The 27051-nt window shown below is 33.0% G+C and overlaps 1 protein-coding gene across 1 annotated transcript in view; it reads right to left on the bottom strand.

The window, feature by feature from the left end:
• Positions 1-2625: 2625 nt before the first annotated feature.
• CPNE8 (copine 8) overlaps positions 2626-27051 on the bottom strand; it is a 191248-nt gene continuing 166822 nt past the window's right edge. The window contains exons 17-20 of the mRNA XM_076007487.1: positions 21619-21721; positions 20003-20060; positions 15278-15351; positions 2626-4351 (exon numbers count right to left, since the gene is read on the bottom strand). Coding sequence (XP_075863602.1) covers positions 4163-4351; positions 15278-15351; positions 20003-20060; positions 21619-21721 — 424 coding nt within the window. The 3' untranslated portion in view covers positions 2626-4162. The remainder of the gene's footprint in view (positions 4352-15277; positions 15352-20002; positions 20061-21618; positions 21722-27051) is intronic.

The following is a 27051-nucleotide window of genomic DNA, read 5'->3' as shown; positions in this document are numbered from 1 at the left end:
TGATGTGAGAAAGACTTTGCCTATTGTTAGATGATGTTCAGATATCAGTAGAGCAAATGAAAGAATGTTTGGTGGGAGAATGGAGGGAGGGCCACATCTACGATGAAGAGAAGGGAAAGTCTTCTAGAATTGTCTTTATTCTAAAGAAAAAAAAACAACTTTGAATCCCTTTGACTTTATACTTTGATGCCCTCTTGGTCACCTGGCAATACATGGATTTCTGTGAGTGGTAGGATGTTTAAGAAGAAGGTGATGGAAAAGGCAAGAAAATTTCTCAGAAATTCTGTAATGCAATGTAAAAATATGTACACAGTTAATGTAAACAGAATTCTCATCACACTCATGCCATATTCTTCTGGACCTCACTTTCCATAATACATCTGTCATGGAATTGTATACAGAATACGATTTCAAATTAATTTTAGAACAAATATACTAGGAAAAATAAGTAGAAAAAAACTGAAGGTGGAACCTGTTGTCAGTAGAGGTTATTTCAGAAATAACCTCTGTAATGCAGGACTTCCCTATCTTTCTTGGTCAAGCAATATATAAAAAATGGGAATATTTGTAGGACATTCTGAAGTTAGCCAATGAAGATGCTGGAGACTGGTAACCCAATTACCCCAGGCATTATGCACCATCCCAAGGTGCATACTTGTAGCAAATCTGCAAGGTGTGCATCTATAAACCATCTGTAACACACTGATGAGAAAGCTCTGTACAAGCATGACTTCTTACAAGTAGATTTCCATCCCTTTCGATCTTAATTAGGTGATACCACATGCACTCAAAGGAAACTTATTTGATCTTCAGCTCAGCTGTTTTATCAGGAAATATATCTGATTTGTGCTAATGACAAAAATTATTCTTTACTGTAAGTGAGTTATTATCTTGCCATTTGGGTCAATTCCAAATATAATTAAAATTCATACAAGCCAAGAAAGGAAAAGGCCTGCTCGTCAGTAAAATCTTTGGCAGCTGCAAGTCCTCTAAGTAATAATCACATCAACCTTGTCCTTGTGAGAGATCTCTCTTTATGTCCTAAGCTGATGATAGGTCACAGGAATAAAAAAGTGCATGAATCCACCTAATTATCTTCACTAATTCTGAAGAACAAAATAGCCTATAGTCCAACCCTAATCCCAATGCCCTCCCCTCCCACACATACCACAACCATTCAGAGTCATATCCCTCTTAACTCCTGGTATTGCATGTTGGACGAGAGAATTTTAAAAGTAGCAATTGAGTCATCTGATAGTCTTTAATTGCAGCAATTACACACTCTAGTTGCACATTAAAATAAACTGGGAAGCTTTTAAAATTTACCTATATCCAGGTGCCATTAAATCCTATTCTCTAAGGATGGAGAGACACGATGCCCCAGATAAAGTAAAATAGTTTATAAATAATATCAGGTAATGAGTATGCCAAAATGCAATGAAAAGATAAGCTCATAAAAGGTACTGATTATTGTTAGCTGAAGTTTTAAAAGAACGTGGTTAATAGGAGTTGGGACTTGGGGTGGAACACACAAAGGACATCCTCAGGTGGAGACCAGAGGAGAGGGCCTGCTGAGGGCCAAGAGCATGAACACAGTATGGCCAGACTGCAAATTAACTCAGAGTGGTTGCGGAAAAGGAATGAGGCAGACCTGCATAACTTTAATATTTATTTGAAAAGCAATGGGAATTGATATTATTAACTGGGCAAGACCAGATGATGGAGATACTTGAATAGAAGGCTGAGCATTCATCCTAAAGTGAAAATGGTAAGTAATTAGAAGCTTTCATCTTAGAGGAAGGAATGGCATTAGAAAGAGAAGCCAGCACCCAAAGTCTTCAGGATTCTTGAGAACACTCATTAGAAGTCTGCTTTCCCCCATATGATAAAATTAAAAAAAAAAAAAGTCTGCTTTCTATGGTTTGACAAATCAGATCTATCACTCTCTCAATAAATATCTTTCTTCTTGCTCATTACCTAAAGTCTGAACACCCTGATGCTTGGTTTGTATGTGCAACTATAGGCATTTGTGGCTATTGGCATTTGTGGAAAATGCCTCTGCGACTATTGGCGTTTGTGGAAAATGCCTCTGCGATTTTTTGTTGCACAGTACCTAACAGCGACTCTCACAATTCAAGTGGTTACAACAAAATTTTCATGATGGTAACGAGCTCTTCTCTAGTTATATAGTCCTGGATAAATCACTTAATCCCTTAGGTCTTGGTTTCTACATTTATGCAATGAAGAGACAAGACTAAGAATTTTCTAAACTTACATATAAAATTAACATCACATAAGTTTCTGATTATTATTCTCAGCCACGCAAAGGACAAGATTTGTAACTGAGATTGCTTCATCCCTGCCCATTTATCCCCACTAGATTTGGGCACACTATTCTTTAGAAAAAAATTGTACATCTTTCACTTTCTCTGGTAACTTCAAAGAAAAATAACTGATGTTTGACAAGCAGGAAAGAATATTGATCTTATTTATTTTTGTTTTTCGGGCAGATGAATAGAGATAAATTTTAAAAAGCTGTAGGTAAATAAACTATACTGACATAAATATGTAAGTTCAGCATAGGAAAGATCAGTCATTCATACATGAAATGTACAAAGCGAATAGTTATCCTTTTAAAGATTTTAATATATACTTAAAAATGGACAATTTAGTATTACATAGTTTTGTAACACTGATACTGTTAGATATGTGGACGTATATATTTTTCTTTCCAGTAAAATAGTTTCATGCTTATAAAAGTCACCCTAGGTCAACTTGGGACAAAGAGAACAACATACAGTAGAAATAAACCAAGTAGTAAATAGGGTATTGGTAAGGAAAAAATATTATAAAGCAGTTACATTGTTGACATACACACACACACAAATAAATACACTTTTCTATTATTTGAAGGCAATTCACAATCATTTCCAGGAATTCTGTGAGAATTTAAGGCCATTTGTTCTAAAGAAATGCTTTAATTTAGACACAACTTCACAAAACTGTATTCTTGTAAAAACTGTACATGCAAAAACTCTTTACAATTAATTGTGAACAGGCAGGTCAGTATATAGGAGTAGGTTATTTCACAAATGTGCTGTGCACTAAGTCACATGATCGTATATATTTAATTGGGAATTTCACAAAAAGACTTCCAGCCTGTGCACCCTGCATGGCAACGTGGAACAGTGATAACATGGAATCCCAATCAAGAGAGCCAGTATCCCTTTGAATTAAAATATCCAGACAAGATAGAATGGAGTAAAAAGTTTAAAACATCGGCTACATGGTTCACAGTTAAATATTCTTGGTTTCAGTCTTTCTAAATAACATTATAATATAAGGATGCTACTTTTTACACAAAGTATTTTCTGTGCATTTAGAGTTCACTATGTTTGACTTTTTAAAATTTCCACTTAGCTTTACAAAACACAAACTGGCTGCAGTCTAAATTTAGAACCCAAACTCTATGAAAAATGCATGTTCTTACAGGATACACATCTGCCAAGCTTAAACTCCCAGACTCGGCAAACACTGCAGAGAAACTGATTACTAAGCAGATGTGGCCTCTTAAGACAATCCAGTTACTGAGAAATATGAAAGCATTTTTCCCTCCCCTTATTTGCAATTGTTATTTGTCTAGACAGTCATTCAAAGAGATATTGCTCTTGTGATTATAGCTATTGCAATTTAGAAGACAAAGGATTCAATATGCAAAACTCTTATTCTTAAGAACAGTTATAAAAGTATTGAAATTTAAAAAGTAGTAACATGTAAACATTGATACAGAGAGACTGCTTTCCTATACACAGAGCAGTCAAAAGACAATATTTGAGTTAAAAACATAGCTTGTGCTTTTTCCCAACAATACATTGGAAATTAGCTGTTTCTGTCAAAAGAAAAATTTAAAGATTCAGAAGACATCCATACTTTTCTTCAAGCATTTAAACAATTTTTCTGTTGCTCATGCAACAACCGTATTTACAGTTTTGGTTTAGGAAGAGAGTTAATTTTGGATCCAAGAAAGCACATTAACCAGTACTGCTGAAACCAAACTGAGAAAAGTGTCTTATTCCCTGGTTCATTGCAGAGCACCAGGCACAAGGCATTAACTCAGCAGTTCTAACTGATGTGTAGCTAACCTTAGCATTTGGGAGCACAGTCATATTTGAGTCTGTAACACGTGTGTAGGTGGAGTGTATGGGGGAGGCGCAGGTGATGGCTTGATTCCTCGGGCCCTCATATAGGAGAGAAACTGCTCCGGGATCTCAGCCAGGACATCTTTAGCCAATCTAGCCATGCTCAATATGTGGTTTCCGCTTCTGTCAATATAATCCCTGAATGGCACAAACTAAAACAGAGGTTAAAGAAAATTATTTTATAGACTTTAGCAATCTAGGTAATAAACACAAACATCAGCACATATAAATGTTTGGTTGTAGAAGAATCAGGGAAGCCCAGAGTAATGGTGAGATGGATAACAATTATTATACATTTTAATGAATATTTCATACACTACAAGTAGCTATAACAGTGACCAAACTTTTGTAATTTATGTTTTATGTAAAAAGAAATGTGATTCTTTTCTATGTTTTCTCCCCTAATACCTCATGTCACCTGATCCTGATATGCCCATTATGTTGGTAAATGTGTTTTGCAGTTTTGGGTTCTATATTTACTTAACTCCTAACAGGATGAAGCAGTTAACCTCTTCAGGGCTTGGTTTCTTGTTAAATGGAGTTGACACATGCCTAATTCAGCTTTTGATACAAAAATATTACCCAGTGCTGGGTAAGAAACAAATGCTACTCAATTCGGGGTAAGAAATACAGTGTGTATTATTGAAGAGTCCTAAACACATTATTTTAAATTATTGCTAAGACATGAAATCACATGGAGTATGAATATAAAATTCACACAACTCATATTAAGAGGAGCCTGAAATATTTAGTACGGTGAGTCTTGCCCCAGATGTTGATCTTTTAAATCTATTTTTTAGAAAAGCAAAAAAAAAAAAAAAAAAAAAATCTGGGCATAAGAGTTTGATATATTTCTTATTGAAACATCATCATTCTTATTTTTACATCATATAAAAATGATTTCTCTATCTTTATATGAGAAATTATGTGAGAGCCCTTATCAGCTCAACACCAAATGCTCTTGCAATAGATTGCCTGATTCCATTCTCATTTATAATGCTTACTTAAGTTAATAAACACTGTGCTATTTCAGGGCATTAGTTCAATTTCCCCTTAGGGACATGATGATTCTTGAAGCAACGTGGAAGTGATTGGGACCGTTAATGTTGTGATAATTTGGGAGCACAGTAATTTGAGTTCTTCGGAGAAAAGGCACAGTGAAGACATTAGGATGTTAAACAATTTCTGAGTATAATATTTAAAAGTTTGAATTAAATCATTTTTTTCCTCCCAGAGAAAGAAAAATCCCATCTCATAAAACAGCCATTTTAAATTTATTTTGGAAAACTTGCTTTTGATTTAAAGTTATTCAAGATGTGCTTTGAGAAGATAATTATTATTAGAAAACAGCCTTTTAAGTGGTCAGGTTGCTACAGGTAAACCAAGTCAAAATTTTAAGAAATCAAAGAGAAGGTAAAATACCTTTTATGCAGTAAATGTAGTCTCTTTTAAAGGAAGAGTAGAAAATTATTCCTTTCTTTTTAAAATAGTGTTATAGGCAGAAGAGTATCTATATGACTGAACTTTTCCCTATCTGCCTTGCTACCAGTAGAAAAACTCAGAGAAGCTTTTAGAAATATGTGTTAAAATGGTGACACATCTTTCTCTTACCCTGGGAGGTAGCTAAGGGCAAAAAAATAATAAAAAAATGAAAATAAAAAACCCTAACAGCAAATATAATCTTCAGCTGAGAAGAGAACAAGGAAGATATGAACTTTTTTTGTAAAGTCATACAATCTAGCTATGGATAAGACTTGACATTTTTAACAAAAAAGTAAAAGAGGTGTAAAAAAAAACGTTGAGGTTTATTTTATTATTTTCTCTCTTTAGAAAAGTGAGAAAATAAAAATCAACATAGTTAAGGACTAATGAGAAAAAGGTATCTAATTGTAACATAGTTTACTTCATTCTTATTTTAAAAGGCATAATGCTTTGAAAGTTAACATTTAGTGATGTTGGTAAAGTCAGTAAACATGTAGCTTTCTTTAAACTATATTTTTAAAGAGTTCATTTTTTTCAAAATGTGTATAGCTAATATACACATTTCAGGGAAATGGCAATACCTATGGCAAATAGTTGTTACTTCTCCATGGAAAGAGAAGATCTCATCTGCTTTTGTTTTACCTTTACCTTAACTTTGGTCTTATATTTTATTTGATTCTTTACCTTTCTTGTATATTGTGGACATTAAAATCATTAAATGTTTTATCCCCTATTGTCAAAAACTCAGGCATGAGACTTCCCAGTTTCAAAGCCTGGTTCTGCCACCTATGGCAAGTTCTTTTCTACTCTTTGCCTCAGTTTCCTCTTCTATAAAATAAAGATAAAGACCAGATAGCTTCACTGTTGATTTTTACCAAACTTTTAGTGAAGAACTAACACCAATTCTCCTCAAACTATGTTAAAAAATTGAAGGGGAAGGAATTCTTCCAAATTCATTCTATGAGGGTAGCACTATCCTGATACCAAAAGCAAACGAGGACACAACAACCAACTGCAGGTTGACATTGTGAAGAATATAGATGAAAAAAAAAAACACTAGGAAACCAAATACAATAGCACATCAAAAAGATTATACACCATGATCAAATGAGATTTATCTCAGGGACACAAGGATGATTCAACAGATGCAAATCAATAAATGTGATACATCATATCAATAGTATAAAGGACAAAAAACACATTGTCATCCAAATAGATGCAGAAAAAGCATTTGATAAAATTCAACATTGCTTCATGTTAAAAACTATCAGAAAATCGGTATAGAAGGAATATATCACAACAAAAGCCACATATGACAAATCCATAAAAAATATACTGAATGGTAAAAAATTTGAAAAATTTTCCTCTAAGAACTTGAATAAGGGTGTTCATTTTTATCACTCTTATTCAACATAATACTGGAAGTCCTAACCAAACAATTAGGCAAAAGAAAGAAAGAGTATCCAAACTGGAAAGGAAGAAGTCATATTGTCCCTGTTTACAGATAACATGGTCTTATATTTTGAAAAACCTAAATACTCTTAAAATTGATAAATTCAAATAAAGTTGTAGGGTACAAAATCAAGAAACAAAAATCAATAGTGTTTCTTTATACCAACAATAAATTAGCTGTAAAAGAAATCAGTAAAACAATCCCATTGATAATAGCTATAAAAAATTACCTAGGCATAAATTCAACCAAAAAGGTGAAAGACCTCCACAATGAAAACTATAAGACATTGATGAAAGAAATTGAAGAGAACTCAAAAAATTGAAAAGACATTCCATGTTCATGGATTAGAAGAATTAATACTGTTAAAATGAACATAGTACCCAAAGCAATCTACAGATTCAATGCAACCCCTATCAAAATACCAATTACATTCTTCACAAAAGTAGAAAAACCAATCCTGAAATTCATATGAAAGCACAAAAGGCACTGAATGGCCAAAGCAAGACTGAGCAAAAAGAACAAAACTGGGAGCCTGACTTCAAAATATGTTACATAGCTATGTAGCTACAGTAACTAAAAGAGCATGGTACTAGCATAAAAACAGACACATAGACTAAGAGACAGAATAGAGAACCCAGAAATAAATCCACATATTTACAGCCAACTGATTTTTGAGAAAGGCACCAAGAACATACATTCAGGAAGGATATCCTCTTCCATAATTGGTGCTGGGACAACTGGATATTCATATACAGAAGAATGAAACTAGACCCCTACCTCACCATATAAAAAAATCAAGTCAAAATGGATTAAAGATTTAAATGTAAGGTCATATACCAGTAGACTATTGAAACAAACATAGGAGAAATGCATCAGGACATTGGTCTGGGCAAAGATTTTATGGATAAGACCTCAAAACACAGATAACAAAAGCAAAACTAAACAAATGGGATTATATCAAGCTAAATAGCTTCTGCATATCAAAGGAAATAATCAACAGAGTGAAAAGATAAGCTGTTGACTGGGCAAAAATATTTACCAAGTATTCACTCAGCAAGGGATTAATATACAGAATATATAAGGAATTCAAACAACAGCAAAAAACCAAATAATCCCATTAAAATGGGCAAATGATCTTAATAGATATTTCTCAAAAGAAAACAAACATATGAATGGCCAAGAAGTATATAAAAAAATGCTGAACATCACTAATCATCAGAGAAATGCAAGTCAAAACCACAATGAGGTATCATCTCACCCCAGTATGGCTATTATCAAATAGACAAAAAATACCAAATGTTGGTGAGGATGCAGAGTAAAGGGAGCTCTTATATACAGTTGGCAGGAATGTAAATTATTATAGCCATCATAGAAAACCGTATGGAGATATCTCAAAAAACCAAAAATAGGACTACCACATGAACCGGCAATCTCACTACTGGATACATAGCCAAAGGAAAAGAGATCAGTATGTCAAAGAGAGATATCTCCACTCTCATGTTTGCTGTAGCACTATTCACAAAAGCCAGGGTATAGAATCGACCTAAGTGTGCATCAACAAATGAATGGATAAAGCAAATGTAGTATATGTACATGAAATACTATTCAGCCATAAAATGAAATACTATTCAGCCATAAAAAAAAATGAACTCCTGTCATTCATAGCAATATGAATGAGCCTGGAGGACATTATGTTAAGTGAAATAAGCCAGGCACAGAAAGATAAATACTGCATGTTCTCATTCATCTGTGCAAGCTAAAAACATTTATCTCTTAGTAGTATAGAGTAGATTAGTGGTTATTAGAGGCTGGGAAGTGTGGTGGGGGAGGGATTGGGAGAGCTTGATTAATAGATACAAAATTACATCTAGATAGGGGGAATACGTTCTTGTATTTTATAGCATTGTACAATGACTAGAGTTAATTATAATTTATTTTTTGTTTTCAAATAGCTAAAAGAGAGGATTTTGAATGTTCCCAAGACAAAAAAATAATAAATGTTTGAGGTAATGGATATGCTGATTTGATCATTACACATTGTGTACAGGCATCGAAATACCACACTGTACCCTCTATATATGTACAATTATTGTGAGCCAATTAAAAAATAATAAATAAAAATGATAATAATTACAGCTACTTTGTTGTCTTGTATTAAATAAGTTAACATATAGAGTACTTAAAACAATATTCGACTCATAATATGTACTATATACAATAGCTATCATCATCATTACTATTTCTATTCATCAATTTATACATTTATATAGTCAATATAAAGCTATTTTCATAGTAGTTTTCTATTACATTCACATCAAACATTAAACACAAGGAATATGATTATCCATTTTATCTCTTTCAAATTTAAGGATAATACCAATTAATATAAAACAGTAATTCCTGGACTTTTGTTATTTTAAAACACTTATTTTTCTTTTCCCGTAAGTCCTACACCATGTGCTGATGGTATTTTATTGAGGTAAATTGAAATTCACTTTTAAGAATTTTATGATACTATGGAATGTCAAAACGAAGGCTCACAACCACTGTTCTCATGATACATACAGTTCTACTCATCTTAAAATCATGTTTATAAATAATGGGTAAGAAAGAAATATCAGTTTTAAACCTAGGATGGCAGTGTGTAGCACACTTAGGTTTGTTAGGTGGGGCACGGAATCCGATATGCCACTTGAACATTAGGGGGTCTTGCCCCCAGGTTGGGAATCACTGTCATAGTAAGCCACTGTTACCAACAGTGGGTTGAGTATACTTCATCCCGCATGCATATTTGGAGTAGGAATAAAAAGTTCAGAACTTTCTACTCACTAACTTAGATGATCTAAACATTTTCCAATGGAACATGCATTTCCTCCACCATGTCACAAAGTACTTCATAAGTGAGAAATGAAAAAGACAAGTGACTCTTCATTTCCTTTACCTATTATTAATGTCAAATCTTACAGTTTCATGACACAGTATTCCCTCTTTCTCGGAAGTCTGTTCATATCCTACCATTACAGATTTCCACTCAACTTCTCAGATTACTCTATGTATTGTCTCATTTAATCACACATTTTTGATCCCTGTACCTATGAATCTCTTTTTCAAAATAATTCCTACATACTTGTGAATATATATTGACCAGAAGTTAACTCTGACCTTTATAATGTTCAGTTTAGAAGAATAAATCAATTTTCACTTTGCAGTAATTTATCACATTCATATGAAGAATATCAATAAATGCATTATTTTCTATAGAAAATATGGTATCTTATTACTCTACATCTTTTTTTCATCATCTACCCAGTGTAATGAAAATGTTCCAAATGGCTGCCCTAACGGTTCACTTTGCCTATTTGTGAAAACAAATTTGAATCAGTTTGGGCAAAATGGGCTTTTAGTTGCTGTTCTGCTCAATTTTGCTTGATTGTTCCTACTGTGCAGAGCTCCATTAGTGATTTTCAAGTCTAAGCCTTTAAGGTTATTATTCTCCTTTTAATGGAAAATATGATTTAAATATAATTTTTAAGGAAATGATAGGCTGGCCCACAGCTACATGCAGCCAGGTGGAATGGCATTACATTACACACAATGGCCAATCCATAGCACAAACAAACAAACAAACAAACAGAGAGCCTTTACATACATTGAATTAAGAAAATAATGCTCTTAATTTTAGAATAGCAACCATAGGAACTCATCCTGCTTACTATTTAAACTATAGTCATATGAGATTAAATCTTAGTACAATGAAATATAATCGCACATAAGACTGACTATAGTGTCGCATGTGAAGGCACAGCTACTGTGAAATAGTGACATAAAAAACATCGTCCCATTGGATTGTGCCAACATACTGTACTGATATTAATGCATTTATTGAGCAACTGGCAGTTGGGTGGCCTTTTGCTAAGATATTTAGCATATATTTTAATATTCATAAGTATCATACATATTTTGAATTTACATAAAAGGAAACTGAAACTTAAGAGTGTTTAATTAACTTACCCAAGATCAGATCTTAATAAGTGTCAGAGTCATTATTTGAACCCAAATTAATTAATCTGACTTGAATGCGCCAGCCACTACCATAATATAAAAAGGAGAATAGATCCTAATAATTTTCATTAGAATCTTGCATTGTATGATAGTAGGTGTGTTATAATAGGAAAAAACACAGGTTTTGGAATCAGAACTCAGTTGGAAATCTGCATCTACCGACTTTTGACCTAAATAACTTTGTATAAGTTGTTTAACTTCCCATCTTTGGTCTCAGTTTCCTTTTCTGTAAATAACTACAAGATAAAAAATAGCCAGTATTTTTAGGAAGATATAAAGTGATATGGAAAGAAAGTGAAGAAAGAAAAAATTTGTTCAGGTATGGGGAGTGAGGATTTTAAAGAGGACTTTGTGAAAGGCTGCACAATGGGAGATTTCAAAATGTAGGATTTCAATCAGCACAAATGAGGAAGAGAAGGATTTCAGGTAAACTGAAAAGAGAAAATAAAATCAAGACCTATGGAAATGTGTGATGTAAAGTTCATTGTGTAGTGTGTCTGTATGTGTATTAATATTTAGCTAAAGACAAAGACTAAGTTCAGGTCATAGAAAATCTTAAATGCCATGTCTAGGTTTTAGAATCAAAGTTAAACAGAATACACGTTAAGAATTTTAAAGTCAGATTAAATAGTAGGAGGATTAAATACTAGTTCCAACTTCTCATTAGCTATGTGACGATGGACAGAGGAACTGAGCTTCATTTTTCCTCTTTTGCAAAATGCAGTAATCAATGTATCTGTCAATATGTTAAGGACAGAGTGATGTAATGCTACAGCTCTTAGCCTGCCTAGCACATGAAACACTTAATATACAGTTCAGTATTACTATTATATAAAAAATTGGAAGCTGTTTAAGATTTGATATGATAATAAAAATCCCATCTACTACCCCCAATTTTCTGCAGAACCTCAGCTACCTAACATTATTTGCAACCTTAAGCTTTTATCTGTCCACTTGAGAAATGTGGAATTTCATTTGTGGCGTATTAGCTTAAAAATATAAGAAATGGAAAATAGAGAAAAGATAAAAGAACCTAAACAGACCCTATTCTCTAATAATGTTTTAGCCAGTTTGTTTACAGATATTTTCTGACAATGGGAAGATTGACAATATTCTTGATGTGCTTTTATAAACCCAATATTCTAAATATTGCAACTCATTCTATTCTTGAAAATATCTCACTTTAAAAACGTTTTAGTGACAGGTATAACATGGAGAACTTTGATGGTGGAATGTTTAACCTTATTTAAGGTAAGAGAGAAGGTGCCAATTCTGTTATACAATGTGATATGCAGATAATTGATTTGCTTACTATTTAGAAAGGAAACAATCACCATTTAGAAACTTCTCTATGAGATTAGAAAAGAGTGCATCAAATCTCCTTAACTAAATGTAGCACTGTAAGTCAAGATGTCACTGCCATTCAGGTGACTACTAATTTCCTGGAGACATTTTAATTTCCTGTTCAGTGTATGTAAGCCCCCATAACTCTTTCAGTACAACTTTATGTGACAGAATCTTTGAGTGTTTGCTGTATGTATCCAAAATATGTGGGGATCCCAGTGTTACTTTATGGTGATACACCGGTCTAAAAAATTCTGACTCTTAAGAATTCTGACTCTCTTATATAATTATATTAATACTACTATATATCTATGCTATTGACAGGTAACAAAGTATTTTATGTCTGTTACTTCCTCTGAGACTCACAAAATCCTGAGAAGAGCAAAAGATGAAGGAATTTGGAGTCTACAGATAACCAAACAATGGTTGAGAGAGATTTATTGACTTGTTCAACATCAGAGTGACAAAATTAAAATTTCATATATCATCTGGGTCCTATCTCAATATTCTGTCCAATGTAGTATATTCATTAAGAGACTACTAGTTTCATTATCAAGGATATTTTTTATTTTATAAATACAAATAATTATGACTGTTAGTTGCCACTAAAATAACATATTGGTCCTCTTAAAGGAAAACCTTCATGATGTGATCAATCTCAGCTACTTCCTAAGGGACAAAATAATACCAAGTTTCTCCTAAGCAGCATTTAGATGAAACTAGGAAATATGGGGTTGCCTCTGCTAACTTTGTAAAAATGCTTCACAACAGCAACATAACACATTCTAAAGGACTTCAAATTCATACTTCCATGCAGTAATTTGATTTTTTTGGAAACTGTGAGCCGTGATTATAGAAAGCTTTTAGATAAAGTGTAATTACTTGGATCTATAATTATACTGATGAGGTTAAGGTGAATTATCATGTATCTAACTATGAGAAAAAAATAAAACACCATGAGATTCTGAAATAAATGACCACATGGCCATGTTCACTGTCTTAGTTGCTTGTAACCTAATCCTTTATGTATATGTGTGCTTTTTATTCTACCAAGTGTGTTAGGTTAAAATATTTAAATCAGGGCCGGGCGCGGTGGCTCACGCCTGTAATCCTAGCACTTTGGGAGGCCGAGGCGGGCGGATTGCTCAAGGTCAGGAGTTCGAAACCAGCCTGAGCGAGACCCCGTCTCTACCAAAAATAGAAATAAATTAATTGACCAACTAAAAATATATATACAAAAAATTAGCCGGGCATGGTGGCGCATGCCTGTAGTCCCAGCTACTCAGGAGGCTGAGGCAGTAGGATCGCTGAGCCCCGGAGATTGAGGTTGCTGTGAGCCAGGCTGACGCCACGGCACTCACTCTAGCCTGGGCAACAAAGTGAGACTCTGTCTCAAAAAAAAAAAAAAAAAAATATTTAAATCATATTCAATTATCTTTTTAAAAAAACTATCATACAGATGTTTTTATTTTAAAATTTAATTTTTCTGACTAATGAAGAATAATGTCTTATGATCTTTATCAACATTACTCTTTATGTTCTCATATTTATAGATTATTTTATATCTTTGTGAAATTATTTTAATCATCTTTTGTTTAGTTTTTTGTTACTAAATTCTATTCCAGGAATGTATTTTATATGCATTATATCATTTAGTCTTCACAACAATGCTATTTATCCCCCAGAACACTGAAATTTAGAAGCTTATCCTAGTTATCATAGTGGAAAAGTCAGAAGTTGGGATTTGAAGCAAATTCTATATGATTCCAAATTATGTTCTCTTAATGACTATATTATGAGTGAATATGGGTTGTTATTTACACTGTTGTATTATGACTGTTGGTTGCCACTAAAATAATATATTGGTCCCCTTAAAGGAAAACCTTCATGATGTGAGCAATCTTAGCTACTTCCTAAGGAACAAAGTAATATCAAGTTTCTCCTAAGCAGCATTTAGATGAAACTAGGAGCTATGGGGTTGCCTCTGCTAACTTTGTAAAAATGCTTCACAACAGCAACATAACACATTCTAAAGGACTTCAAATTCATACTTCCATGCAGTAATTTGATTTTTTGGAAACTATATAATATTGATTTTCTGATATTGATTTTTTGGAAACAACATAATATTGAAGTTCATTAGGTGCTCCTCCAAAACTTTGATATCATGTGCTTAAATCATAAGAGACCTTCTTCCTTTTCCTATTTAAAAAAGTATACTTCACAGCCTTTTTCCCTTCTAACATCCTAAAACATATAGAGACTCTATGCAACTATTTAGTTCAATTAACACTTTGTTTTCAATTATAAATTTCAACTATATTTATTAATTATCAGTGTTTTCTATTTATTCACTCCCAGAGTAATATGCTTTAGCTAAGTATTTTTCTTGATTCTAACATTTTCCACATATAAAATTTATATATGTATATAATATATGTAAATATACATATAATTTTTGTATATACTATATATATAATTTTAGGAGCCAGTTTTCCACCTTTCTAACCATAATCTATGGGGGAAATACAAAAATACATACAATATTTTTGGTGTTTTTACTAAGTTCATTTACCCTGAATACCTATCAGCTTGAAATATATTTAGTCTTTGTTGAAGACTAAACAATAGATAAGCATCATTAAAAAGTCTATTATATTTCTAGCTTCTAATTTTGTTAAAGATCCCAATGATATTTTCTGGTAACAGTAAAATAGAAAAAGGTTTAATTTCTTACCTGCACAATGTCCCTTTCAGCATATTTTCCTCTGGAGGAGACTCTTACATCGTCTCCATCCAATTCGATCATTGCTTGAAAAGAAAATATGATCATTTAACAGTACATTTTAGCCAAATACTAAAACAATGCAGGCATTAAAAAATCAGTATGTACGAAGTAGCAATGTTCTCTATGTAAAGACAAAAAACCGTTTGATTCCTTCATCTCTTCATTCATTTCTCACATAAAACTTGACTGTGTACATGTTTTATAGATGTGGAAAGTGAGCTAAGACCTGTGTGACCCTTTGAAATGTGGGGAGAGCCAATACATTAAGGAACAGTCTGTAGGTCCATCTCTCCACCCTACTAGTTCTAAACTATTAGTTATATGCTTATATGACTAATTGAGCAAGTGATATTAATCCATCAAATTTTAATTTTTCTTTCTAATTTAAGAAACTTGACACCATTCATCATAAAATTTTCAATAACAACTTGATCTTGATTCTCATTGAAGCTACAACAAAGCTACATTTATATTTTTATATATCCACATTACCCAAATTTTACTTTATAAATAGATTCAAGAAACAAAGAGACATTTTCTTTGCCCCTATAATGACTGGAGAAAATATGATTTTTCTGAAGTATGATTTTTTTTATTGGTTAAGAAATAATTTCACCATTCCCTAGATCAGCTGGTATTTGGAAATGCTGTGATATAATGAGACAGCTGGTGATACCGTAATGCTATGCTGCAATTAAGAACATTTTCCAGAGTTTATTAAGTTTTCAGTGAGAATTCACTAAATAATTAATTACATGAGGAATGCTAATTTGTGCTTAAAGCATAATTCTATTACTGATAATTCATTTTGTATACACATGACATTCACCAGACTCCAGAGAGCTACTTGCAATTATAATGTTTGCCTCTTCACCCCCCACCCCAATCCCAATATTGCTCATTCAGAACAGAATCCTCACCTACCCACTATTTTCTTCAGTGCTTAAATAAAGTATTTGGGATAAAAACATTGTTTCCAATTTTACCTTTCTACACATGTTCATGAGTCAATGTTTTAGCTGAAATATTGCTAGTATAAGTAATTAACAGAGAGCCGCTAATTGATAATTTGCTTAGATATGCAATATATATCATAATTATGTACAAGGGTGCATTGCCAACAATAAGGTAATTAATTATTCAAAATACAAAAGACCTTTTTTCTCCCATACTTCTTGGGGATATAAATAGGAGAATTCATTATGCTCAAATATTTTCAATAATTAATTTCTATTTAATCTAAATTTGCTTTCACAATTTTCATATCACTTTGAGACATGAATGTACCTCCATAGTGATATGCCAACAATCCCAGAAGCGTCTCCAATATTTTCTAATATGTTAATAACTTGTAACAATTACCCTATACTCAGTCTAAAAGGGGAAACAAGAAGTAGATGATAATTTAGGTATCACCTTCCACAGTCCACTACAATCTCTATTGATTTTTGTGAATGTTTCATTCCAACTAATGAAGAAAAGGACAGTTGTTCAGGTAATAATGTATTAGAATGAGATCCTATAAGATATCTCCCACTTTTCAGCAAGCCATTTGGGTCAAAAGACTGTAGGCAGCAAATATAGGAGGCTACACTTTTGAGAGCAAAGAGAAGAGAGATGGTGTGTAACTGGTAGTGGGGTTATGTCCACTCTTTGGGTTTTCAGACCATCTGGTCCTCAATGAGGCAAAGATTATGGGCCCATTTCCCATCGGTACCTCTGCCTGGAAAGGTGCATGAGCAACAGAGCTGCGTTTCTTTCTAGCCATGGGAGACACAAGGAAGTTAGAATTCCTTCTATTTATCCCCTTCTCTTAACTCAGCCCAAACCAGAGAGTCAAATGCTGCTTTAATTTGACTTCATGACTGTCTTTTCAGGATAAGGAAATCCTGCTTGGAGAAGTATTTCTCCTTAATGAAAGTGCTTTATTTAGGTGTAAAAAGTCACTGGGGAAAATTATGCAGAGAGTTTTTAAATGTTCTTATTAAAATGCAGAATTAATTGAAATACTCATTAATAGTTTATTCTTATTTCCTGTATCTTCAAAGAACAGATGGCAAAATATTGCATTTTTTGCCCATAAAAACAATGTCTTTTGTGTTAAAAATGTGTAGATGTTGGATTTCTGTCTTTACCTAGGCCAGTTTACACGTGTGATATATGAACTTACTCTATGGTAGACTTAGAAGTGCCATGTAAGGCTCTTCTGATAGGAGAGCAGCAATTTGACTATAAGTCAAAGACTTTTCTATATTCAATGTGCGTATTCTGTCCTTTCCTTCTTAGGCATGGATGGAAGAGATGTGTTTTGAGAGGGAAAAAAGAAAAATAAAGAACCATCTATTGTTTCCTAGTAGAAAAGTTTACTTTTCCAGTATTAGGCCTGGAATTTGTTTCCATCTTATTAAAACTTCCACCATGTTGAAAACAGAAACCAGGTGTTGTAGGACCCTAATTCCCTGTCCAGATGTTTCTGGAGGAAAATTTCACCCCAATTTTTGAGAGGAAATTCTCCTGGGAGGGCACCTTTCCTTTTTATCTACAATTTTCACTCCCTTTTTTCTGCATGGAAAGAACAATTCATAGGGTTACTAAGATTAGGAGAAAGAAACAGAGCTTGGATCTTTCTTTTGGAGTAGCTTATCCGAAGGCTGGATGCAGTTTCTCTCTGTGGCATGCTTAATAGGCAAAGCTCTGCCTCTGTAGGGAGGAGGCCTGGAGATAAGAGTGAGGTCATTTAATCTTGGGGGGAAAAAGTAATGAGAAGTGTGACTCTGTCTGCAGGTTAACCCAAATTCTCAAATTCTGCACTGCTAGCAATAAAGCTGATATGCTTGTCTGAGGGATTCCTGTATTTATTATTTTCCAGTTAGTTCAGGACATCAGAGAAGGAAATGATAAAATTATTATACTCAAAACTCTAATGAATTCACCGGGAACAAGAGAAAGGAAGAAAATATATAGCTGTGGCTACTGGGTGAAGATAGTAACCAAGTAGCTATGCCTGCTGCTCTGCATAGAAATACATAACCAGAAACATACAGTGGCTTTTTGTATTCAAGCATCATGTGTGGGGGCTCTTGAACAATAAGAGCCGACTGAGCTTTACCCATCTGAGGTCCTATATTAAATGGTGGACTTCTATAGACATCTGGGAGACCTGAGATATACCCATGAGAGGTTCATCCTTCAGAGCCAAAAGCAAATAGAAGCCAAGGAAGAAAGCATGAGTTATTTTAGCCTAGCAATCGGTGAAGTCCGTGAATCATAGTCTATCATGGATTAATGCAGATCATCAAGCACACAAAGCATTGACAAGAAAGATGTCTTAGCATTCCTGACTCCTGGAGAGGTGTCTCAAATTCCTGCCTGAAGCACAATGCAAATAGATGTGAATAGTCAGAGACAGAAAAAATATTAGCAGAAGCAGTGGCAGTCAGAGCTAAATGACTTTTGCTTTAGAAACTGTACGATTAAAATGATGAAAAGGATGACTAGCCAAGCATAGAGTCTTAGGGAGTTTAGCGTCAGCACTCTTAACTTTGCCTGAGACTGGGTACTTTACCTGAGACTGGCAGATATGTATTACCTTTACAGAGGAGAGACTGCTGGTTAAATAAGAATCACCCCAATAACCATAGTCTAGTTAGCCACTGATGAGTCTAAATTAACTAGTACCTGACATAATGTTCATTCTAAAATGATTCTCATTTCCACACTCACAAACTAAATAATCTGTCATTGTTAATACAAAAACACCTGAACCAAGTGAATGTTACGTGGCCATGCACTTACTGTCCAGCACAGAGTTTTCTTAAAGGAATTTACCAGATGACTAGGAATAGTCTATCCTTTAAAATGTTTACCCAGTTACTTAATTGGCATTTGAACAAAGCCTGAGCCCAAAAGGAAAACTACCCAGTAAGGCAAATTAGCATAATTATATAAAGTCTCATTAAATTTCAGCTGGTCAGTTCCATTTTCATTTTACTTTGCTCTCTCATATGACAGAGCTTCTTTATTTATAAGGCTAATGTCTATCAACTAGCCAGGGTCTGAAAACCCATTAAATTAGCATATTCTGCTTATGCTAACATTTCTTTTCACAACCTAATGATTTATTAATTTAGCACTCATCCTTAAAGGTTTTTAGTGAACCCAGAGGGTGTTTTGCCTTGGGAACAAAAATTCAATTTATCACTCTGTCAGTCTTAAGAAATGTTATTTTGAGGTACAAACTATCTCTAATGAAATAGAAAGCTGCATGCTGAATGAATCTATAAACTAGAGAATGTTTCACTCAAAACACAGGATCTGTTAATTTTCTCATGTTAATAGATATCAAGAGCTATCTATCTGTATGTATATTATGTAGGCTTGATAAATAATTCATTCATGCAACCTATGTTTATTAAATGTCTACTTTGTGCCAAACATTGCTAAACCTAGATACAGATAGGTGAATAAAAACAGTTATAGTTTTGTAGATTACCATCTAGTAAACACAGATTGTGTAGATTAATCTAGAAAAGGAGACAATCACTTAAATAATCTTTTAAAAACCCAAATGCAAGTCATATCCTTCTATATAAAAAAGGATGATAGGAACCTAAGAACATGATAGATCAGATTAAATAAACTCCCAAGGAATGCTATTGAAATTTTACTACTCACCATCAAATTCTGCTGGTCCAACACCTACTATAATTATTGACATTGGAAGTTTTGAGGCCTTCAAAGAGAATACACAATTAGGTTTCAATTAAGAAATCAAGTTCTTAAGAAAAGAATTAGGAAATAATATCCTGAGTTTCATTTGACATTTTTTTCACAGATGTTCTTTAAAATAGTTTTGAACATAATGGTTAACACAGAATAATATACTTGATCATATTCTTATCCTTTCTGTCTATCTACATATGTTAATCCAGTGAGACATTCTTCAGGAACAACTAGCCCTGGATAAGAGCAAACAAAGGTAAGGAGCATTTACTTTCACTTGCTAGTCTCAGCCAAAATCTTTCTAAGCTGGCTTTAAGTATCTTTGGCCTCTTTTTTACGTTCTTTCTCCTTCAAAAATCTTTCAGTTACTAATAGGGGAAAATGGTACCAGATTTTTGAAACAGTAGTAGTACCATACTCTACCTCATTTATATACCCAAGGTTAGAAAAGAAATTTTCATAGTAAATGAGTAAACAGAAATAATTGTTACAGAAAGTTATTATTAATTTATGTGCTAAATATCCATGAGATTGTGAGGGAGACTATTTAATGTTGTAACGTGTTTTTCCATCATATGTATCACTTCTATTATATCATCACTTTAAGTAATTTAATGGTAAGAATATGAGATGTAGCAACAGATAGATGGCACAGTATAGCAACCACATCTTCAGCTATGAAGGTCTCTGAATTATGCATAAGTTATTCCTCAGTGCATCATGTCCTGTTAGTTAAACCTAAATTATTAAGTCCAAAAAAACAACAAACATACAAATAAACAAACTTGTAAATTTTATCTCCCTTTATTTTTATGTTGGTTTTCCTAAGAATATCTATAAAGCATTTGATTTTTCCCCACATGTAACTATTTTTTCATACTCCAATCAGCTCATTGTATTTCTCTATGCTATTATTATGAGGCTTGATAAATAATTCATTCATGCAACCTATGTTTATTAAATGTCTACTTTGTGCCAAACATTGCTAAACCTAGATACAGATAGGTGAATAAAAACAGTTATAGTTTTGTAGATTACCATCTAGTAAACACAGATTGTGTAGATTAATCTAGAAAAGAAGACAATCAATTAAATAATCTTTTAAAAAGCATACAAACATACAATTAGAAATTATGATCAGCAGGATGATTTTTGAATCAATCCAGTCCCTATCAGTTCTATAGAAATGGAGATTAGCTAGCATAGCTCTCTTGTAACTGGAAAGTAAAGGTTAAGAAATAACCTGTACAAATTATAAGATTGTATATAGGTAGATTAGGTAGATTAGACAGAGGTAAACACACTCATGCATATGAAGGTGATGTTACTATCTTTCTTTTTGAAGCAAGAATTTTTTTTTTAACTCAACTATTCATACCCCTGATTAATCCTCACCGATGAATGGTATGGTGTGTATGAGTTGTCTGGATAAGGTTAAGGATACGATCTGCTGCAAAGGCATGGGTGTTCTATTTTAATGTTAAGTCAACTAAAATAGACTCTGGGCTCACTCTGAGTATCACCATGCTGTCACTTAACCAGCCCAATACTGAGTGACCACTACTTACATTAACTATGGATTCCTTAGTTTGAGCCATATCTGAGATAACGCCATCTGTAACAATCAGGAGCACAAAATACTGGGAGCCATCCTTTACAGAAGCAGCATACCTGAAAAGCAATGAAAAGGTAAGGCATATGGCAGAAAACAAAACAGTTCCTCTCCATGTGCTGGTTGCTAGATACAATTTGGAATAGTCAACAAACCTTTTAATCTTAAGAAAATATTTAAACATAGGTTAGAAGCAATCCTATGTAAACTCTCAAATACACATTTTTCTGAATAGCACACGAGAGTGACTGCAGCATTAGTCCATGCCAGTACACAGAAATATCTGTCTTAGAAGTTCATTAACTAATAAAAGGGGAGAAGGAGATGAAGTGCTACTTACACAAAGGAAAGGACATAGCTTTTGGAAATAGACATGTCCTGGCTAAGTGACACACTATGTGAATGATTTCCAGTAAATCACCTAAGTTATATGAACTTTATTATCTTACCTTTAAAACTGAAATAATCACACACCTTCGTATTGTTACATGAATTAATAAATAAATTGCATGTATGGTACTCAATATATAAAAGGATTCTATAAATGGTAGCAATAATCAAAAATGCCTTTTATTTTGGGACCTCATAGAGGTGATGGTTGCACAATATTGTGAATGTACTGTCAGTGAATTATATACTTTTAAATGGTTAATTTTATTATGGGAATCTCACATTAATAAAAAAATGCAGTAGAAGAAGTGTTTTTTGACACATCCACACTCAAGTTCTTAATACATGTTAAATCAATGAGAGAAGAATTATACCAGAGTAAAAAATTATGTACATAATAAAAACATATTCTAGTACTTGAATAAGTTTATCAGAATTCTTGCCAAATAATACTCAGTAATTCAGAGGAGAATTTTATGAATATGTCATATTTTATTATATTTCTCCTTTCCCCTAGTGTTCTACATTGTAGATATCTAGATTATATTTTCAGTAAGGATACCTTTTATAATTTTTGTACATCACTGGTATGCAGTTCATGTCCAGTAATGAGTAAACACTATGGTTCTCTTAGGATAGAGGAGAGTAAACAAGACCTTGATCTATGTTTCTAAAATTATCAAGTAGATTACAGAACAATTGGGTTCCAAAATACTTTCATTGATTGGCCAGTGAAATTCCTTTATGTCCTGAAGGACCCCAAGGGATCCCATCCGAACAGGTTAGGAACAGAGAAATAGCATGTCAGGACACAACTTACTTCTTGGACAGCAGAATTAACAACCATATGAAGAAGAAAAATACTTAACAATTTTCCCATGGACTACAGAAACTAAGATTTGTTCATGCTACTAATAAATACTGGTAATTTTATAGATTGATACAGAGAATACAGTAAGCGACATATTCACATGCTGTAAAAAGCATGTTGAACAGGTTCCACGATGTACTGCACAGTCAAAAATACCCCCAGTGTACTGAACAATTGATCCTGGACATTAAAGAATTTGTATTAATTTGATGGTAATGCAACCAATGGAAAACAATCCAAAGCAGCTATGAACCTGCTTTATTTTATGCTTAATGTTTTAAAGCCAAGAAGTCTAACGATTTCCCTCAGGAATTCAATTCTCATTGAATTGATATTTTAAAATATCAATTATTTTGTTTAAATTCATTTCTTACTGTGATTCAGAAACATAGGGTTTTCTATGAATATTTCATGTGATTAATGGAAGGCTATAAATGATAATGGAAAAGTTCTATAATTTCAACAGTATGTCTCTTATGCTTTACTTACCAAGTGATGCTCTTAAAATGTCAAATTTCTACCAAATTTAAAAAAACCACAGAAAGTTGAGTGTCAAATAAAATACCACTTCCAGTGGTTTAACAGATTGTCTTTGATTCACCAGAATGTATACCCTAAGAGAAGGGGGAGAATATATTCATATTATGAAGGGAGTTGGAGATAGAACATTTGGAATTTCTCTGGTTTGTTGTTTTATCTTAAAAATTCATGATTTTTATATTTTATGATAAATGTATGCTTATAGTAATGCTTTGTATTCCTTAACTTTGAGGAAAACTAAGGCTGTAGAAAGATAGATGAGTTTATTGTGTGTCTCTTGCTACTGCTAGACACACTTAATTTGAAAATAAATTACATTTTAGTTATAAGACCTGTCCAACCCATTTTAGTTTCAACCACCATCAATACCACAAATTAATGTTTTAAAACTATTTATTGTTTTTATGGCACTTGTTCTACACATTGGCATATTGTTGTACTTTGCGAGCAAATCTAAATTTCAAATAAAATCAATTTCTACAAATTTAGCCTTTTAAGAGTATTATATGCTTATGATAAAATAATTAAAATTCTACAGAAATGTATGAAGTAAAAAGTATAAGCTGGCCATACTCGAATCCCTCTTTGAGGAGGTGACACTAATACACAGACTAGCAGATTCAAATTATATTTTAAAGGTATTAGAGAAGCTCACTTTCAAAGGAACCAGATACGTAATCCTTTGTAAATTGCATAATTAAAACTTTTATTATGACAAGCCATATTTTAATTTTATTTTTTTCAAATATAATCTATCTATATATTTAAACACAGTGTTATTAGATATATTATTAAATTATTAAATTCTTATCTGGAAGGTCAGGATATTGTTTCTCCAATTTTAAATTTGCTTCCAAATTACAATATAATGGTATTAATGATACATTTCTTTCTTTTGGTAGGTGGAATAATCATGCTTGTATGTCAATTTGGCTAGACTAACAACACAGTTATTTAATCAAACACTAATCTAGGTGTTGCTATGAAGGTATTTTGGAGATGTGGGTAACATTTACCATCAAATAACTTTAAATGAAGGAAATTCATCCAATTAGTTGAAGGCCTTAGGAGGCAAAGCTAGTTTTCCATAAAAAAACGAATTCTGACTCAAGGTTGGAGTATGAAATCCTACCTGAGTTTCCAAACTATCAGCCTGCCCTACAAATTTCACCCTTGCCAGCTCCTACAATTATATGAGCCAATTCCTTGAAATATATCTCTATGTCTATATTCATATCTATAGCATGTCTACATATCTCTGATTGGTTCTGCTTTTTTGGAGAACCTTGACTGATAAAGTAGCTATCAATCGCAATCACATTTTTCCACAGGCCATTAAGACTGGCTAAGCATTATCATTTAAAAGTGTCTTTAGTTTCCTATTAATCCTTGCTAATTAAAATGCACTCATAATATATGGCATTCAGGTAATTTAATTAAATAAACATGCACGGATTTCTCAGTATATGCAAAATATTGTGCTTTATATTGTTTTATGTATATATATGTATGTATGTACAAGAATAATTAAGACATAATGAATGGTTTTTCCCTTCAATGTGGAAAAGAGATCTCACAACCACATGCAACCACAGAGTAGCACAGAATTAGTGATAAACATATACAAGAAATGATAGCATAGGCCAGAAAAAGCAGTGATTCTGTGTGACTGAATGCAGCGCATCTGGGAGAATGCGGTGGGAAATGACGTTGGATAGGTGGGAGGGGGTTGGATATTGGGTGCTCTTGAATGCCAAGCTAAATTGCACTTAAATTTATGACAAGGCACCAGCAGATGCTGAGTAGGATTTCTATCATTTGAAACGCTATTCCCCAGACAATTCTGGGAAAGGAGACCTGGGAGAGCAAGAAATCAGAAGCAAGGGCTTGGAAATACCCAGAAAAGTATATAAAACCTTCAAATGTTGCAAAGTTGATACCTTTGGTCTTGTCTATTTCACAATATTGTCATCCCATTAATATTACCTAGAAAGGCAATACTCTTATTACATTAAGATCAGTTCTAAAAAAAACATGTGCTTAAAATTATTATTGTTTAAAAGAATAAGCATTCTTCATAATGCCCATAGAAAATGATAACAACTAAGCTTTTACTCATATAGAAAACACACTTTTTAGAGAGAAAAAAATAAAGCAAATAGAAAAAGTATGAATATATATTTGCTTTGACTTTGCTGAAATAATTTTGGTGATAAAATTTTAATATTTAAAGAATTCACTTATTAGACATCTGTTGAGTATTTACCACCTACATGATGGGCATGGTGCTAAGTTCTTTTAAATGCCTTTAAGAATTAAATAAAACAAGAGGTTTTATGTAAGTAGAGGTCAAAAACTATAACTATGACAATCCTCTTAATATATAAACAAATAGTACTTCATCTATTTATTGCATAAAGCTTTTGGACAATAAATCTCGATCATACAGAAATTGTCTGTCTTAATAAAAGCTTAAAAACAAAATTAAACATGACATTCAAAGATAAAAGTGTTTCTTTACAGATCCATAATAAGAGATGGCTACATGGAACTTCCTATTATTTTGGAAAGAAAAAATGACTCTCAAAAAGCCATCTCTTACTGTTCTTCTAATTTTCTTTCATTTAAAAAAATAACAATAAAGAATTATTAGATCATGGCTTATTTTCAAAGAGGCTGAAAGCTTTAACTAGCATCTACCCCTATATTTGAGAATTTACTAAATTCTAGGTAAAACATAAAAAAAATGGAATAGATTTCACCATGGTCTGGTGCACTAATACAGGCTCCAATACTGTGGAGCCTGTAGTTTTCAATGGTATATAGAAATGCATCTAGAAATGTTATATCTATAACTTTCACTTTTACAGTAGAGATATATGAGGAAAAATAATTGGTAAGCACAGATGAACACATTTATAATAATTAGCATGATTTATAAAAATAAGTCTTGTTATTTTTCTCCTATCTTTTTACTAAAATGTGATCTGTATGGTGGTGTGGAAGAGTCAAGTGTAATTTATCTTGCATTAACACGATTTTTTATTTTGCTTTATTTGACAGCCATCGATAAACTAGGAAAACACGTATACATAACATTACTTGTACAGGTGAATATAATAAGCTAGGAAATGTTTTTCAAATTACAGCTAATGACCCATTAGTGGACTGTGAAATCAATTTTGTGAGTCAAGATCTGCATTTAAAAAGGAATAGGAAGGAATAGGATACCATAGAAATAAAGAGAAAATATGAGGTAAAAAGTCTAATTTTAGGAATAACCTTTTTTTAGTTGTGTGTGTAACAGGGTTGAGATGTAAAACTCACAACTTAGTATAAATAGCAGATGAAAATGTATACAAAACTCCAGCCAAAGGGGTCACATGCAGAGAATGATCATCAATGTGTCACTGTCAACCTGAGGTGCAGTTCCACAGGGAAGGTACACTGGGGTCAGCCCTGGGTGCGGAGGTATTTTAACATTTTGTCCATGTCCCAGATAATGAAAAGTAGAGCACATTTAAGTTGTTGGTAATTTCAGTTGTTCCAATAGGAAAGGTGGTAAAATACCAGAATCTTCAAACAGAA

Source organism: Microcebus murinus, chromosome 10 (genome assembly GCF_040939455.1).
Source record: "Microcebus murinus isolate Inina chromosome 10, M.murinus_Inina_mat1.0, whole genome shotgun sequence".
NCBI classification, from domain to species: domain Eukaryota; kingdom Metazoa; phylum Chordata; class Mammalia; order Primates; family Cheirogaleidae; genus Microcebus; species Microcebus murinus.
Note: the sequence above shows the minus strand (reverse complement) of the source record. Positions and strands in the feature narration are given on the sequence as shown.